The sequence below is a fragment of the Aricia agestis genome, chromosome Z, assembly GCF_905147365.1.
Source record: "Aricia agestis chromosome Z, ilAriAges1.1, whole genome shotgun sequence".
Lineage (NCBI taxonomy): Eukaryota > Metazoa > Arthropoda > Insecta > Lepidoptera > Lycaenidae > Aricia > Aricia agestis.
Window position 1 is genome coordinate 28529421 of NC_056428.1, and position 18430 is coordinate 28547850.

At 34.8% G+C, this 18430-nt stretch overlaps 1 protein-coding gene across 1 annotated transcript in view; it reads right to left on the reverse strand.

Moving 5' to 3' along the window:
- Positions 1-18430, reverse strand: part of LOC121738458 — a 69324-nt gene that overhangs the window by 16759 nt on the left and 34135 nt on the right. Inside the window, exons 10-11 of the mRNA XM_042130516.1 lie at positions 6315-6387; positions 3214-3296 (exon numbers count right to left, since the gene is read on the reverse strand). Of these exons, the coding sequence (XP_041986450.1) occupies positions 3214-3296; positions 6315-6387 (156 nt within the window). The remainder of the gene's footprint in view (positions 1-3213; positions 3297-6314; positions 6388-18430) is intronic.

An 18430-nucleotide genomic window follows, 5' to 3' on the forward strand; every position in this document is an offset into this window, starting at 1 on the left:
ATTGCACATAATATGCTAGCGGGGGCCGTGTATAATATTATAGGTACTTTTAATAGCATTTGGTATATACAGGGTGTATACTGTATAATGTATATACCATTATAAACATAACATACTTTAGGATGTGTCTATAATAATAATAATATCTATAGACGCTTCACACCACGTCAGTTTGGAACAGTGGTAATTGTATCAGAAGGACTAGTTTTACAGGTACCAGACAACGGAAATAATATATTTAATACATTTATACTAAACATATATTTAAGATTTTTATTATATTATGATACACAATATTTAATTCACATTCATGACCCATGAACATTGAAAAACTTTTTGTTCCGTCGGCGGGCTTCGAACCCGCGATCCCCGGCTCGAGCTACCAACGTGCTCACCAACTGAGCTACAGAGGTCGTGTCCTCTGTATTGAGTTCACTGTAAAAGTAGCGGCGCTGAAAGAGTAATTTTTTTTTTACTTTTGTATGGGCATATTCATGAGGCTAGGGCGCATGACTATACATTGTATAGGCAAGCGCCGTACACACAGTACCGTACAGTATACAAATCGCAAAAAAATTTGCTCTTTCAGCGCTTCTACTTTCACAGTGAACTCTTTACAAGGGACACATACACACCCTAAAATATTATCAATTATACTGTACTCGGCGAAACATGGCGGTAGCGGTCATTGACTCCCTGTCAAAAACTTGTCATTTTCTATATAAACCGCGATTGACAATGAAGTGTCAGAGGTTGTCAATCGCGGCTTTGCATAGAAAATGACAAGTTTTTGACTGGGAGTCAATGACCGCTACCGCCAAGTACAGTGTAGTTTTGTTACAGCCTGTAAAGCTGTAAAGCGCACAACAATTCCACACGAAAAGAAAGTATATTGAGAGAACTTTAACAATAAAGTAGATAGTAAACAGTTTCGATCGGCGTGTGACCGTGGTGTGACCGCTATTTTATTAATGACAATAATCACTAAGGACGTTGATACGACGACCTCTCGATATTGATTACCAGTTATTGATACAACTTAATAAATTGCTTCCACGTTTGTACTATCTTAAGCGGAAATATACTTAGCTGCGCGTCCACCGGGTTGGAATCGGACCGTGCGGTGCGGACGGAGCGTCGTCATATTTTATAAATTGTCAGGCGCAGAAATGACGTTTCAGTGCAAACAGTACTATAGAAACCAATACAAAGCAACAAATCCGTCCGCTGCGTACGCTCCGATTCCGATCCTGTGGACGCGCACCTTTAAGCGGAAATATTATACTACTTATTTAAGATATTTGATGACGCAAGTGGATGAAGTGGTAAATAATGTTGTATGACATTAGGACAGTTATACTTATTTTTTACTTATAATCTGGGCAAACCTTGCTAATTCTGGCTAATTTTCTTTACATAAAGTCCACATTTTTTAGAATTTAAATCATTTTCGCGGTCTTAAGGCTGCGTTTCCACCAGAGCTGTGTTGCGAGGAATGTGTTTTTAAGATCCAATAGCATCGCCGCGCTGAGCGATGTCATGGCAAGCTCACGTCAATGAAGCGATTCTATTGGTTCTCAAAAACACGTTCCTCGCAATTCGCAACACATCTCTGGTGGAAACGCAGCCTAAAGCCTCCATTTATGCGAAATATCGAAGATTTTTAAATTGTTGGTAACCCACTTCATTCATTTACTTAACCAGCATAATATAATATTATCTGGTGTATAAGCTATAACGTAACTACCCTGTTTTTTCTGTCATGTGACTTTTATAATGTGCCAAAAGTAGAGCCGCCTTGGTGGGGGCACTACCATGACACTAGCTACAAGGGTAGCTAGTGTCATGGTAGTGCCGCCACCAAGACGGACCAAGCGAAGCGCAAGGGCACTGCCTAGTTTTTCTCAAAGTATTTCGTCATTTTTTTAAATGTTCTCTGTTTTTATATAAAATTAGCGGGGAAACGAGCAAACGGTTCATCAGATGGAGAGCAAGTTCTACCGTCGCCCATGGACACGCGCAACATCAGAAGAATTGCAGGTGCATTGCCGCACTTTTAAGAGGGAATACGCTCTCTTCTTGAAGGTTTGCAGGTCGTATTGGTCCGGAAATTCTCTGTGTAATATTTTTTTAGAAAGAGTTCATAACCTTATGAAGTAAAGAGGAACCGACGAACTTTGTGTACATTGTGTACTTTAAATTATATTTTATCAGTTCATTCGATCATGTAGCGTGTATAATATTACTGGAAAGTGGGTATAGAGTAAACATTCGTGTACGTCATCCTACGTACGTAAAGACGAAAGTTTGTATGTATTTTTTTTTATGAAATAAGGGGGCAAACGAGCAAACGGGTCACCTGATGGAAAGCAACTTCCGTCGCCCATGGACACTTGCAGCATCAGAAGAGCTGCATGTGCGTTGCCGGCCTTTTAAGAGGGAATAGGGTAATAGGGGATGGTAGGGAAGGGAAGGGAATAGGGGAGGGTAGGAAATGGAATAGGTTAGGGGATTGGGCCTCCGGCAAACTCACTCTCCGGCGAAACACAGCGCAAGCGCTGTTTCACGCCGGTTTTCTGTGAGAACGTGCATTTATCCGGTCAAGCCGGCCCATTCGTGCCGAAGCATGGCTCTCCCACGTATAAAGTATGGAAGTTTGTAAGAGATACTGTATCATAGTATAGCGATATGACATAACTGTATGCTTGTAGTAGTGCAATTGCAGCAAGGCTCCATTTATATTATGCTTCCGACCGAACGCGCGGCTTGGCGTCTACATCGCGAGATCACAAGCAATAGTATATAACTATTTTTTTCATCTATTTCAAAGATAATGACGTAAAAATATTAACGAGAAAACTACTTAATTTTGTAGGACTGCTGAAACAATATTTCATAGATTAAAGTAGTATACTTCTATCTGTTGTGTAATGTGTTGGCTTTATTTTTATGTACCATCGAGGAAACTGATTCCTATTCAGTTGACAGACCATATAATGCGTTTGGTCGGATCGTGTCAATTCAATGTTAATAATTGTGATCTGTCGGCTGGGTTTGACGTAATGCGACCAAACTACGTAGGTCCGCCATCTGCCTAGGAATTAACGTCTCTGATAGTACAATAAATCAAATTTAAAAATAAATAACTTATTTATATTATAAGCCGTTATATTTAATAACTGAAAGCTAAGTTGTGAAGAAATAGCACTTTACCTCTTGCGGTGGAACATCGTAGGTGCGGGTACGAAGGTCGACACGGGCGTAGGAATCAATGCAGGGCAGGATGAAGAATATACCTACAAACATAACATCATATTTATTATATTATTAGAGCAGTCATCCTCAAAGTGTGCTCCGCGGAGATCGGGGGCACTGCTGGCCAGTGGGAGCACCGTGTGCTATTCTTAAAGTGTGCTTCGCGGAGATGTCCGCTAAACGTTTACCACCATCAATTCCAATTTTATTTGTTAATAAATTAACCTCTTAACTAGGACATTTTTATTACCTGACAACGGTTAAGCCACGACATGCAAGCCATCGTTTCAAGTCGCGGACGAGATGATCTTGCACTTTTGCTAAATTCGCTAAATGTAGGTTTTTTTAACGTTGTTGTCAATGGAAAATTCAAAACAAAATATGTACCCCTCACCGGTGCTGCTCCTAGCAGAATTTTTTCATCTTCCCAGGAAAAAGGCTAATTAAGATGGACAATAATTATTGCCGAAAAATGTACTAACTATTCTCTCGTGTCGACTAAATTTTGCACGACGAAGATACGGCCAACTTCATGCCATGAATGATAAATGAAGCTTTTAAGATGATATTATTAAGATGGACATAAAACAATTTTCTTCCTGAAAAAACCGTACATTTTTTCAGGAAGAAAATTGTTTTATGCTGCTCACACGTCGCATTTTGGCGCAACGAACTTGCGGGCGTTATCTACTATTAAATATTACTAGCTATTTGACCGAGCTTTGCTCGGTATTCCATAAAACACGAATAAATGAATTTTCTACAAATAATTCCTAGCTAGATCGATTTATCGCCCCCGAAACCCCTTATATGTATACTAAATGTCATGAAAATCGTTGGAGCCGATACCGAAATTCTAATATAAGTATATGTAAGAAGAATTGCTCGTTTAAAGATATAAGATACTATACATTTTGCTCCACTCTTTACTATAAAATCGTCTCATTTTAAAAACGCTGGGAACTAACTGATAAGGTAAAACAATGCTAAAATTTTCCTATATACCTCGACAAGATTTTCGTGAATCTTAGCGAGCATATCGGCTAGGGTTGAGAATCGGACAACTACTATACCTACTTTTTAGGGTTTCGTAGCCAAATGGCAAAAACGGAACCCTTATAGAATCGTCATGTCTGTCTGTCGGTCTGTCCGTCCGTATGTCACAGACACTTTTCTCCGAAACTATAAGAGCTATACTATTGAAACTTGGTAAGTAGATTTAGTCTGTGAACCACATTAAGATTTTGCTACAAAAATGGTAAAATTATTAAAAATTTACAGGTATTATAGGTATTATAACTGAAACAAAAAATAAAAATTTTCATTTAAGCTATGCGTGTGGAGTAACTATGGATAGGTCTTGAAAAATCATATTGAGGTTTCTACTATAATATTTTTCTAACCTGAATAGTTTGCGAGAGAGACTCTTCCAAAGTGGTAAAATTAGTGTCTCCCCCCCTGTAATTTCTAAAGTAGGGGCATGATAAGTCTAAATAAAATATATGATGTACATTAATATAAAAACTACCAACGAAAATTGGTTTGAACGAAATCTAGCAAGTAATTTTTTTTTATACGCTAAAAACAATATGGTAAACCTTAAATTAACTTCCATTATATCAACTGAAATATAAAAATTAAACAAAAACCTTTAGATTTCATAAAAATAAAAATTATTGCTGCTGCGGAACCCTTCATGGGCGAGTCCAACTCGCACTTAGCCGGTTTTTATATTGATAAGTGCATTTGTTGAATAAATAATAGAAAATTATTACAACTCGAGACATGACGGCGACCACTGTTTGTGCGACGGGATAGCGATGGACGTTGCCATGGAGACATACTTATTTAGTCACTTCAATAAAATAATAGGTATGGGCGAAATACTTTATATGGCAAAACAACATTTGCCGGAACAGTTAGTATCTCTATAAATGAGAATTGCATGTACACCGCTACTGCAGGTACGCAGGAAATTCAGCTAAGGAAGTTACAGGAAATTGGTGTTCCTTATAAACATGAATCCAGGGAAATCCTACCTCCTACAGGGTTCAGTTTTCAATATCAGGAGTTAAGTAAATTGCTCGAAAGTCTGGAAGACTTAGTAAGTATAAAAGTTGGAGGTTGTTAGCAACTTGACTCTCGCGTCTTTTTATGGTGCAAGTTTTTTTATGTGAATGTTGCCCGTGACTCCGTTGATCAATTTTTTATTTCAACGAGGAATTCGTACATTTTTCTGCGATGAAAATTGTTTTATGTCCATCTTAATATCGTCTTAAGAGCTTCATTTATCATTCATGGCACAAAGTGTTGGCCGTAGATTCGTCGAGCAAAATTTTGTCGACACGAGAGAATTCGGCAATAAAATTATTGTCCATCTTATTATGGCATATAAATCTATTCAGTAGCTGCTGGCTAAGGCTATGCGTGCGTTGAACGGGCGTTTGGCGGCGTAGCTGCGCGAACTTCTCAAGCCAATGTAGTCTAACGATTTATTGAAATAACAGCGCGGATGCACTATCTTAAATACAATAATTGCTTGTGATCCCGGTGTAGCGAGATCACGTGCAAACCGCGCGTTCCGGCGGACGCATAATATAAAACGAGCCTAAACCTGAAACACTATCGTATATACATAATATACTATATACTAAAAATATAGATACAATGATCAGGATCAATTCAGTGCCTTGGAGAATTATATTATGAATCATAATATGATTAATTAAAAAAAAACGCAGGTTACTCTGCTTGCAATCCATATTAATAATTATAATGTCTAGTAATTCGCACAATTAAATATTAAATAATTGATATTCTTTAGATTGACACTTTTGACAATTCATTTTCTGAATTGATTTGAGAGAAATTCCAAAATGTGACCATTTTAGGTCTGCAGACCGCAACACGACGCGTAGATGCATTTATATATTTGTATGGATTTCACAGACTTGCAAGACGTCTCATGCAATTGAAATTTGTCAAATCCATACAAATTTAGAAATGCATCTACGCGTCGCGTTGTGGTCTAATTTGACCCTGGATCAAAATTAACTTACCCGGTCCTTTAGCTCCCCCAGAGAGGAGTCTACCCAAACGGAAGATTACCGCCCTCTCGTACTCCTGCACCACCTATAAAACAACTTTATTATAATATTATAGTTACTTACATAAAAAATAAAATAAAAAAAAGATCGAAATACCATACTATTGAAAAGTAACCAAGTAAAAAAAAAAAGGTTCCACAAAATTGCATTCTTTCTTCAAGGAATGTGAAAAGTCAGTCAAGTCAAAACTATATAATATTTGGTTGTCATGAGGTGCTTCTACACAGTAGCGTTAGATAACATTTTGTTGTTTTCACAAATTATAACAAAAGGCAAGTTTCTTGACATCGTGTTGTTATTGTGTAACAACAATGTTTTGTAAAGTTATATAACTGCTGTGTGGGGAGCACCTATATTCAAGTTGGTCAAACAATATTCATTGTTCTGGTTACTTAGGTACTAATCAAAATAATGGTAACCAAATGAGTGTTGTATAAGATGGTATTTCGATGTAGATTTGTACAAGTGTTAATAGCGCACAGCGATACGATAGCGACAGCTCAATGCGTTTTTTATCAGATAGCTCAAATAAGGAGTTGGTAACAAAACCGCAATGGAAAGTAGAAGGTTAATAAAATCACTTCTAGCAGACGCAAAGCCTTTGAGCATTGGGATTATGCAAATCGCTTTGCTAAGTACCAATACTCGTGATGGAAAATTTGCAAAATACAATGCGAAATATTCAATATTTTTTTACATTAGAAACAAAAATTACTGCTCACAAACTTTAGTAAGATAAATAATATATCTGCTTGCTTGCATACTTTTTTACTTTATATTTAAACACTTAACATTAAAATTTATGTAGAAAATCACAGCTTGAAAAAACCTTCTTTTAATTTTTAAGCGCTTTGAAAAAGCGTTTGAAAAAAAAGGTTTAATAAAAACGAGCGGGCCTCAAACACTGATAACGCGTACATGCTGATACTGCGCTACATACTACTTGACCTCCAGATAGGCACTCTATAGCTAGGACGAGATCTGGGCTAAAACGCGTCCCTTTAAAAACTGACATTGTTGGTTGATTTCATCATGAGCTTAAACCCAGCAAAAATATGATGGTTCATGAGTGACTTAAATTTTTGTTAGTAAATGAAGAACTAAAACTTTGAATTTACTTACTGTTAGTAACTAAAGTTCAAACGGTGAATCGAGGGAAAAACTTCATGACATATTTATTAAATTAAAAATAAAATGTTTTATTCTTTGCCTTGTTATTTAATTTACCCTGTAATAAAAATATGTTTTCCGTAACTTGTGAGTTTTTCACCGTAACAACTGTCCTTCGTCCTTTTCCAGAACTTCAAATATTTTCTTCACACCCATCGAAATCGGCGTTCGAGATAGAATGACCAATATGACAATTAATAATCTGCATATGGATATCAACATGAATTATTTTAATTAAAGCAAGCTTGTTATACATTTTAATGTTATTAATAAGTTTATTCAGCTCAAGCACGTCTCGAGGCGTCCGACGGCTTCAGGGAAGCAAGTTTTCATCTTATCTCAAACTTTAGGTACAATAAACTAACTAGAAACAACTGAGTCTGGTATTTCCACTAAGACTCATTGTTCACTGGACACTACTAGAACGTTCCACAGTACCATACTAATATTATAAATTCGAAAGTTTATCTGCTTGTCACTAATCGCTATAAGTAATATTAGAAAACTGCTTTGACATTTACCGTAACATCACAGCTTCGCGCACATTGTAACGGGGCGCTGCGGAGTGGGCCGCATGGTTTATACATGCTCGATGACTCATCACGTACTTGGTACGACACTTACGTGCGAGACCAGTATTTATTAATAAAATAATTTATTAACATTCGAATTTTTTAAATTAAATTTTGCTCTTATGCGTTATGTTGAAAAGAGATGAATATTATTATAAGTTTGCCGTGGCATATTCATAAAAAACCCGCAATTATGTCAAAGTAATCAACGAATCGTAATTTTTTGGAACGCATAAAATCGTAACTAAGTTGAATGAGAGAAGTTTTAACCTCGTGTATTATTTTCCTCTATATTTTAACCGCAAATGCAAGTCTTCATCGACCCAGTTTAAACGTTTTAGGCGGAGTGTCATTAAAATTATTTGCTTTATTTGCATCATAATTTGTTTAAACAGAAAATTTGGAATTAAATTTAAAAACAGGAGCGTGTATTTTATGAATAACTCAACTTTTGCGGCCTATAAAAAGTTTGTAAAAACACAGTTTAAAAATTAAACTATATAAATAGCTTTGTGCTATGCCAAAACTAAAAAAAATAAGCTTCGATTTTTTTCAACACGACAGTCTTTCAATTTTTGGGCTGTTTTCCTGAGTTTGAAATTACAATAAGTTATATAACTTGTAGCTAGTATAATTAACTTATTATACCTACTCGTAATATTACTTATTTAAAACTAAAACACATGAATAACAATGTTAAATGAAGTGAGAAGAGAGATAATAGCATCGTATTTTATTGTTAGAAATGTAATCAGCCAAATAAATTTCTATATTTTGCAAATAATAGATATATTTTGGGCATTTGACATTCGGGTACCTTTTGTTATCACATTATTCATTTGAGTGTGAAAATCTTTTATCAGAAATTGAGAAGTCAGAAAATTCTCACGATAATAAAATTCTTATAAACAAAAAATAAGCGTTTTTTTGACGGCTACAAATACTAAAAATGAAATATTATGGGTAATCAGTTTAATGTAGAGTTGTTAAAGCCATCGCAATTTTGACTAGTTGTACATTAAAAAAAAGTATTATCGGTGCCATCCGAAGCGCCACTGACATCACAAGAAATAGTTTTAATTTTTTTTCTGATGCTACGAATAATAAATAGTTTTTATTATACGTAGGTCTGATGCGAATGACCGTAGGTTTGGTAGGAAGCACATAATGAATTTTTTTCCTGAAATTATGTCATGGTACATACAAATACCTAATATGTCCGACACCAGTGGCCGAGCCTTTTATGGTATGATATATGGCAATAAAAAAAAATCGACTACTGTCTCTTTGGGTCGGATCTGGATTATATCTTAAAAATTGCTAAGTCAATTTCTAAGTCAAGTTCGGAAAAATCACCCGGCTTCTAAAACACCTGCAAGCAAAAAGCACTAAGTGCCCGCTACACAAAGGAGTACTAAACTAGACGGCGGAAGAAAAAAAAAACAGTAAACTTTAATGTGTTACCATATGGTCTCAGTACGTTAACACAAAGGTTGTGAAAATCTTTTATCAGCACCCATTGGTATATTTTCTTAAACACAAAGGAGCTTAGAAAGTAACTTACAATAATTTCTAAGTCAAGCGCGTATTTAAAAATCATCCCGGCTTCTAAAACACCTGCAAACCAAGCAAGCCCGAAGTGCCCGCTACACATTAATGTTACCATTTGGTTTCAGTACGTAAACACAAAGGGTTTTGCTTAGAAAATGAGTTACAAGTTCTAGGTCAACGGCGGATTGAAAAATTACACCCCGGCTTCTAAAACACCTGCAAGCAAAAAGCACCAAGTGCTCGCTACAAAGGAGTAATTTAAGCTAGAAAGCTCCTCACCCAGTTCGCAGGCAAAAGATACAAAGAAAACAGCGCAGTAATTTGAATTTAATGTGTTACCATTTGGCCTCAGTACGTAAACACAAAGGGTTGTTCTTAGAAATTGACTTACAAGTTCTAGGTCAAGCGCGGATTTCAAATCACACACCGGCTTTTAAAACACCTGCAAGCAAAAAGTCCCAAGTGCCCGCAACACAAAGGAGTAATTTTCAAGGCTCCTCACCCAGTTCGCAGGCAAAAGATCCAAAGAAAAACAGAGCAGTTTGAATTTAATATGTTACTATTTGGTCTCAGTACGTAAACACAAAGAGTGAGGGAACCATTTGATATATTTTCGTTGACACAAATGGTTGTGCTTAGAAAATGACTTACAATTTCTAAGTCAAGCGCGGATTTAAAAATAACCCCGGCATCTGAAACACCTGCAAGCAAAGCAAGTCCGAAGTGCCCGTTAGTCCGTTACACAAAGGAGTAATTTAAACTGGAAGGCTCCTCCAATTCGTAGCCAAAAGATGCAAAGAAAAACAGAAAACTGTAATTTGAATTTAATGTGTTACAATTTGGTTTGTGTTTACGAAATTGTGTTTCATTATTTTCTTTGTAAAACTACCATAAAACTACCTAGTTTCTGTGGCTTTATGTCTACCATTTATTTTGACGATTTTTTATTAATAAATGATGACTACAAGGGATGCTTCTATAGATCAGTAGTTGAGTCTTTCGTCCCATAAGTTTTCGTCCCACTGGGACAAATGCCTAGAAGCTAATTTTTATTTATTTTTCTGAATGTGTGAATCTAGACTTAACTAGTAAGACAGCAGACCTTTAATAAATTTAATAATAAAAATAAATTGTAAATGATTTTGATCACGTTAGTTTTAGCTAATAAAATAATGTCGGGACAATAAATAAATTAGAGCTTCTTAATGTTCTTTTTTATTACTTCATGTATTTACCAACAATAACAAACTGTAAAATGTAAAGATAACAGTTATGTTACTTGATTAAATAAACTTTTTCATTTCAATAATCATTAAATGTATTTAATATTACATTATGTTGTAATTATAGTTTAATAAAAATATTTTTCACAGGAGATAAAAGACCTTCACGTACAGGTAAGTTCGTTTAATCATTGATTATACTCTCTGCTTTGTGGTCCAGATTAGCATTATGTACCATCGAGGAAGTTGATTCCTATGCAATTGACAGACCAACGTTATTTGGTCGAATATGTCAATTCAATGTTAATTATGATCTGTCAGCTGGGTTTGACGTAACGCAACCAAACTACTTAGGTCCCCGGTTTGCATAGGAATCAACTTCTCTGATAGTACTTTTTTACACAAAGAGATATACAATATTGTTGTCTCTCAATGTTTACATATTGTGTAAAAAAGTACATAATGCTGATCTCGACAACAAAGCAGAGAGTATAATCAATGATTAAACGAACCTACCCGTACATGAAGGTCCATGATAATTATTAGTACCTGGATGACCGAGCTTTGCTCGGTATAGCAAACACTCATTTTACTTCGTGTTACTTAATAACGCCATCTGCTGGTCGTTAAAACAATTAGTTGCTCACAAATAGTATTATTATTCGCCAATAGATGTCAGGAAGAGCCATATTTTTCAGTTTATCGATTATCGATAAAACACGAGTAAAAAGACATTTTCTGAAAATAATTCCTAGCTAGATTGATTTATCGCCCCCGAAACCCCCTAAACACTAAATTTCATGAAAATCGTTGGAGCCGATTCCGAGATTCCAATTATATATATGTCGTAGGATGATTTGATAAATCCGTGTTTTCGCGAAATCCCTAGAATTTTCGCGAAAATTCTAGGGATTTCGCGAAAACACGGATTCTATCATCGGAATCATCCTACGACATATATATATATATATACAAGAATTGCTCGTTTAAAGATATAAGATTATATGAGCTGCTTTGTCTTCGTGATTAGCCTCCCACCCACCCTAGGAACCCAGCTGTGAAAAATCGACGCTCTGAAATAATTGACAAGCTACTGGCATTATATACGTTGATACATGATCTTCAATATTTTTACGGTTTGTATATTTTATATAATTATATAACCGTATGGGCATTGCGTAGTGGTGGATTTACTAGGGGCAGTCGGGGCTAGTGCCTAGGGCGGCAAAATTTGGAAAGTGGAGAAAGTTTTAATGTAATCAAAATTTCTGAATAGAATTTTCTTATGTTTTTATTTATTCATACTAATTGGATAATTCAGACTCATAATATTTGTCACATTGAAATTTTATAAATCATAATTTTAACACATTGCACCGAAGGGGTAGAGCTATTGTAACAGTTAGGGTAAATATTTAACATTAATATATTTTAATAAACTTTAAATCTTTTACCTAAATATGATGAAATACTGGAGTAGGCTACAACTTTGAAATGTGTTAAATAAAATAATTTTAACGATAACCGGCCCAAATTGACCGGTTACGGTTATTATGTTAAGCCCCAATTTCACCAACGACCGTTAAAGTTAACGCTCGTATCACTTCGTTTTTCTTATGAATGAAAGAGAAGACATGACATTTTAACAAGCTGTTAACACTAACAGACGTTGGTGAAATTGGGGCTAAAAATGTGACATCATTTTAAACATTGCTAAAATGATGTTTTGATTTGCTAGAATGATGAAGACTGGTTTAGTCTGAGGGTTTAGTCAATAACATATGCGGAGTGGACGGACAGATAAAGCAACAGTCAACTCGCTAGTTGACTGTTGTATTGACATTTTCTTATCGTTATAGTAAATGGATGCAACTCAATAAGTGAAAAATTATTTTCGAATTAGATTAGTTAATTTAAAATATTATCATATTATTAGGTAATACGCGAGCGAAAAACTTTGGATACCTTTTGACGAAAGGTAGGTGAATTGGGCGATCTCTAGTAATTATAACTACATAACCCGTTGAATTGTCACTGCCTATGAGGAACACAACGAATGTGATAGAAAAATTGTGTAAAACTACTCTCAAACTTGAAAGCTTCCAATTTGCTTGTTATTGTTAAAACTGTTATATGTGCTATTTTTTTAAAGTACTTTAAACTTTTAATTTTATATATCACGTTTAAGATCTTCACGGTAAAATCAATATTTGACTATTGCGTTACATTATTACATTATTTTAGAGAAGTCTGTTGATTTATTTTCATCTCACAACCTCGTTTGTGGTATAATGATAGTTTGGGAGGAGCAAAAGATATCCAAAGATAGATCTAATATGCCTAAAGATCTAAAGCCTTTACCGCAAAGGAGTATAGAGTTCCAGAGCAATAAACGCGGTTACTGTGCGAACAAAGTTGAGGTGAATATTATGTAGTTTATAATTTGACTATGCTTCTTCAAGCGTATTATAATAATTTTGCAAAGTTATGAAAATCTTTTGTGTCTAGTGTAACAATAGACTGTTGTAACTTCTCATACCAATACAAAGTTATTTTGCAGTTACGTTCGTGTCAATTTCAAAAGAAATCTTTGATAACAAAATTTGACACGAACAATTTTATTGGCAATTTAGAATTGAACAAAAAAGGATTTAAGAGTAAAATGTTAAGTTATCGTAGCTTGTTTTATTACTTGAGAGAATACTTTGCTTTGTTTTTTTTCACTCAAGTTCCTGCTGCTCAACTTTTGTATCTTTTGTTATTACTTATTACTATTTTTTCCTTTTTTCATATTCAGATTTTTACTTTGTAACTTTTTTTATTGTTTGTATTTATACTATATATATCTTTAGTCGGGTTCACCATATTGTCATCAATAGATTTTATATGGCAGGGCGGTCAAAACACAAAAATATATTGTCAATGGTACAAATCAACCCTACCGTGACTCGAATTTGGCTTCGCACCAAGAGCTGTTCTGCTGGAATTGCGTTAAAACTTCGTGCAGTATTTATTACCGGTATGAAAATGTGTGTGAAATAAAAAAACCGAGTGAGTGCAGGGACTCTATTCTGACGCCTCGAATTTCACTTCCAGTGCAGTCAGCTTCATCACGCGATCATTCAGCGCGTTTCAGCCTACGCTCGAAGCGGCATTCGAAGAATGCGAATAAACTAAGCTTGTTTTATGTTCTTTCGATATTTGAGGAGCTGACGAACAAAACCGGATTAGTCCGCGAGAAAAAAATTACACAGTGGTGAACTAATCCAGTTTTGTTTGAAAATGGACTTTTTAAAGCCTTTTTTTACCGGTTTTGATTGAAAGAATTAACAGGAATTGACGCAGATGGGTCAAGAGAAGACGATTCGAAAAAAAATATATTTTTGCACTCTGGTGGACTTGTCCGGTTTTGTTCGCCAGCTCTTCATTTTATTATAGTTGAAATTGTTAAATACCGTTTTGCCAATATGTAGTAGGATGTTGCAAAATATGAAAATATCAATATTTTCACTAAATTCTGAAATCTTACTATCTCGATCTCGCTATTCAAATGGATTGTCTTAAAAGTAACTGAAGCCGAAAGTTAGTATTTAGTGGAGAAATCAGACAATAGACATAGTTATCAGAGCAAGTCGATTAATCAATCGAATGAGATAATAATCTATATTCCTTTCATAATGTTAAGCCCAGTCGACTGATCACGGTCATTGGCTAAAGCCTCTTCTGTAAACAGAAGTCGATCAAATAACATAGGCCTTATTATGTCTATGAACTACTTATTTAGTACTAGAGTAACTATTAAGTACCTAATCAATTAATTTATTAACAATTAACTTCTTGAAAACACAATTAATGATTTGATTCAATTACTGTCTGTGAATAAATTTTTATAAGGACGTACCGATAATGATAATGATGATTTAGATAATTCAGTTGATATCGTCGGAAAGTTTCAATTGACTAACTACAAAGAGCCGATTCGGTTAGTGTTTTCAGTAATTTGATCAAATACTTCAGTTTGATAAGACTTAAAATTAGTTAGTCGAGTTACAACGAACTTCGGTTGGACTTGTAAAAAGACTGAGACGATACTGTCTATCCTTACATAATATTATATTATAAATTCGAAAGTTTGTCTGTTACCACTTCACGTCTAAACCACTGAACCGATTTTGATTTTTGGTATGGAGATACTCTAAGCCCCGGGAAAGCACGAAGGCTACTTTTTATTTCGAAAAAATTAACGGTTCCCGTACGATATACGAAGTTCTACGCAACAGGGGCCTACTACAAAACCGTTTTGAGACTCAAAAAAAACGAACGAGAATGCCGTGTCCTGCTCTAGCAACGTCGTTACGTTTACATAATACTTTAGTGAGCATTTATATGCTTTAGTAAGCACTCACTTATAATTATTAGCGTGCTTGTTTATAACGTTTTTATGTAATAAACAATATAAAGGTTTTATATAAGAAAGATAATATTATGGTTGTTTGATCTCTGGATTGAATCGTAGGCTTTTTACTATCGTAAAGTGTTTCCTTACGAAGCATAATTTTTAAACATTTATCATGTAGCTATGTGTCTATGTACAAACACATAGACACATAGCTACATGATAAATGCATGAAACGTATGCATCGGAAAACGTTTTAACTGGAGCAAACATGAATTTGCGAATCAAACAGTTTTTACTCAGCAAAAACCGAGTGTAACTTGTTCTGTCAATACAATCCCTACCCCATTCCCTGCAGCTTTCAATAGTAATAACTCCCACACCGGTTTCAGTGACGGTGGTCGGTTTCATTGAAACCAGGCCAGTTACGCAGGAGTAATTTTATAGTGCCCAAGTGTGTGCGCAGTACACATGAGCACTCTCTATTCCTTTTTCTCTCATAACCCAGTAGGATGGAAAACCGACACGATAGGTGAGAGATCAGGTGCAGGACCGACTTTTTCATGCCCATCCGACGCATGGCTCATCTTACTTGTCAGACATTCAGGTGATCAGCCTGCATTGTCCTAACCAAACTTGGAAATAACAAGATTCCAACGCGGGAATCGAGCCCACAATCTCCAATACTTTCCGGGGACTCGAAATATCTTAAATATCCATACTAATATTAGAAATGCGAAAGTGTGTCTGTATGTCTGTCCGTCCGTTACCTCTTCACGCTTAAGTCACTGAACAGATTTCAATAAAATTTGGTATGCAGTTAAGTCCCTGGAAAGGACATAGGTACGATACTTTTCATCTCGGAAAAACGTACGGTTCCCACAATATACGAAGTTCTGCGCAACGATAAAGGTTTAAGGGGCAACGTAGTTGCAGGCGTCATCGACTTTTTTATATTTTGCTAGTTCAGTTCGAGTTTCTATTGTTATAAATTATTTCTCGACTGTACAGCGTTTAGCTTTATCTCTGACTGCTTGCGTATTGTATCTACGACCTGCTCTAGTCTCGTGTTATCTAGAACAGGAGTTCTAAGCCGGTGGCGCACGGCATCTTGGAGCATAAAGCATTGTTTGTAAATATTTATATATTTTTAAAAACAACATAATCAAAGACGTTAGTGGATGAAAAAGGTAATTTGAAAAAGTCCTTTTTTTGCATAAATTGAGGCTTTAGGACCGGGAAAATTATTTATATTTTAAGATCTGCCATAGTTCTCGAGTTTTACGAGATTAAAAAAAATTAAAATTCCATTTTCTTTATCCGAAAAAAAATATCATTTACCTTGGGAGATTGAAAAAAGATTTTACAACTCTGACGTAGAGAGTTTCAGTTAAACACGAATGCATATCCGTCACCCTATGCGATAATTTTATGTGGCCGTTACGGACTTGTAGCGACGGCCATTAATTTTGCGATTTTCGCACACTGCGCTATATGCTCATATTGGTTTGTAAGGCTAAAATGCCTTGCCGCAAAATGCAGCCTCATTCTAAGCTTGCTCTTAAGCTAGATTTTATGCGAACATACTGATATCGGCAGTTTTTTAAAGATTGTAAGGCAAATTTTACGAGATATGTTCATGAATATATTTACTTTGAAAATTTTTCAATTTTCACACAAAGTGCTGTTAGTGTGAAAATTCCCGTAAAATACACTTACACTGTTATATAAAATACACATTTTAAAAGCTATTTGAGATAACCGACTCATGTGCAGCGTTTAAAATATTGCAACAATTTGAAATAAGATAAAATATTATGTTGTTGTAAAAAAATAACACTCTATTTTTTCTGGTTAAGTGGACTCTAGTAATACCTAAGCCCGAAAAAAATTTGGCCGGTAGGTTAATTGCATATTAAGTCTATGGTTAATTGCATCCTGTATAACAATAATTTGACGTTCATAAGTGTTACTGTGTGAATAAATGATTTGAGTTGATTTGATTGCTATAATATTTTTACTATTTACTTAAGATCTTTACAAAAGACAATATAAGCATAAAATAAGATTATATAATGGTAAATTATGTATTTTTGAATATTATATTTTGGTTTACAGATATCTAGGAAGGAGAAATTTTGACGTTATTAGCATTCTAAACTTTGTATGAACTATGAAGTTCTGTATTCATTAGATAATTATTTCGGTAAAAATTAGAAACGCTATGCCAGGTATAATTTCAATATTATTAATTTCAATCGCAGTCTAAATTATCTAACACATTCTTGGTAAATGGGTCTTACATTTGGATAATAAGGAAACGTGGATCTGCATACGGTTCACCATTTAAATAACGGCTTAAGTTGCTCTTAGAACAGTTGGACTTTAATTACCTTTTAGTATTTGGAGAGCGGCCAAAAGACAAAGGCTTGTAAGTTGTTGATTTAATGTATACAGATAGTAAATAACACACAATAAGATAGATGAAATTTTATTAAAATTGCAGTAAATACATTATACAAGTTAAAATACTCAATTAAATAGAAATAAAAACGGAACATAATAAAAATAAGGAGTGTAATATGATAGAATAAAGAATAATTTAATTTTTTCAAAGTTCCTTAAACTGTTAAAGCTTCATGATGGTGCTGGTCTCATATCCTTTCTTCTTTCTTCACTTATGAAAATTCTTCTTCCAAAAATGCCGCGACTTGCATTCATTTCTGGTAACTCTTCATCTTAATAACAGTGCTTTCAAATACAAAAACAAAGACAAAAAATATCGCTTTGATGCTCAGTGTGAAATTTTGAAAGAACCTTTCCTTTGTATGAAATTGTATGAAACTCTTTCAGCTAGTGCCATAGCGAATTTCGCCCAAAGCAACCTAACCTTAATAAACAACTGTTATTAACTCTGTTTATCCTCTTTTGAGCTTTGTCTCTTTTCAAATGAATACCCAATAAAAGTTATTAAACATAGTGTTCTACAACGCACAGCTTGAATGTAAAATACCTTATACGTTTGTTGGCGTTACAATATTTTGAATTACATTTAAAACATTAAAAAGAAGGTATTTAAAATGGAATATTTTAAAATCTGAGAAAAATTCAAGAAATTTGTATAATTTGTAGCATTTAAATCTAATAATATTACGT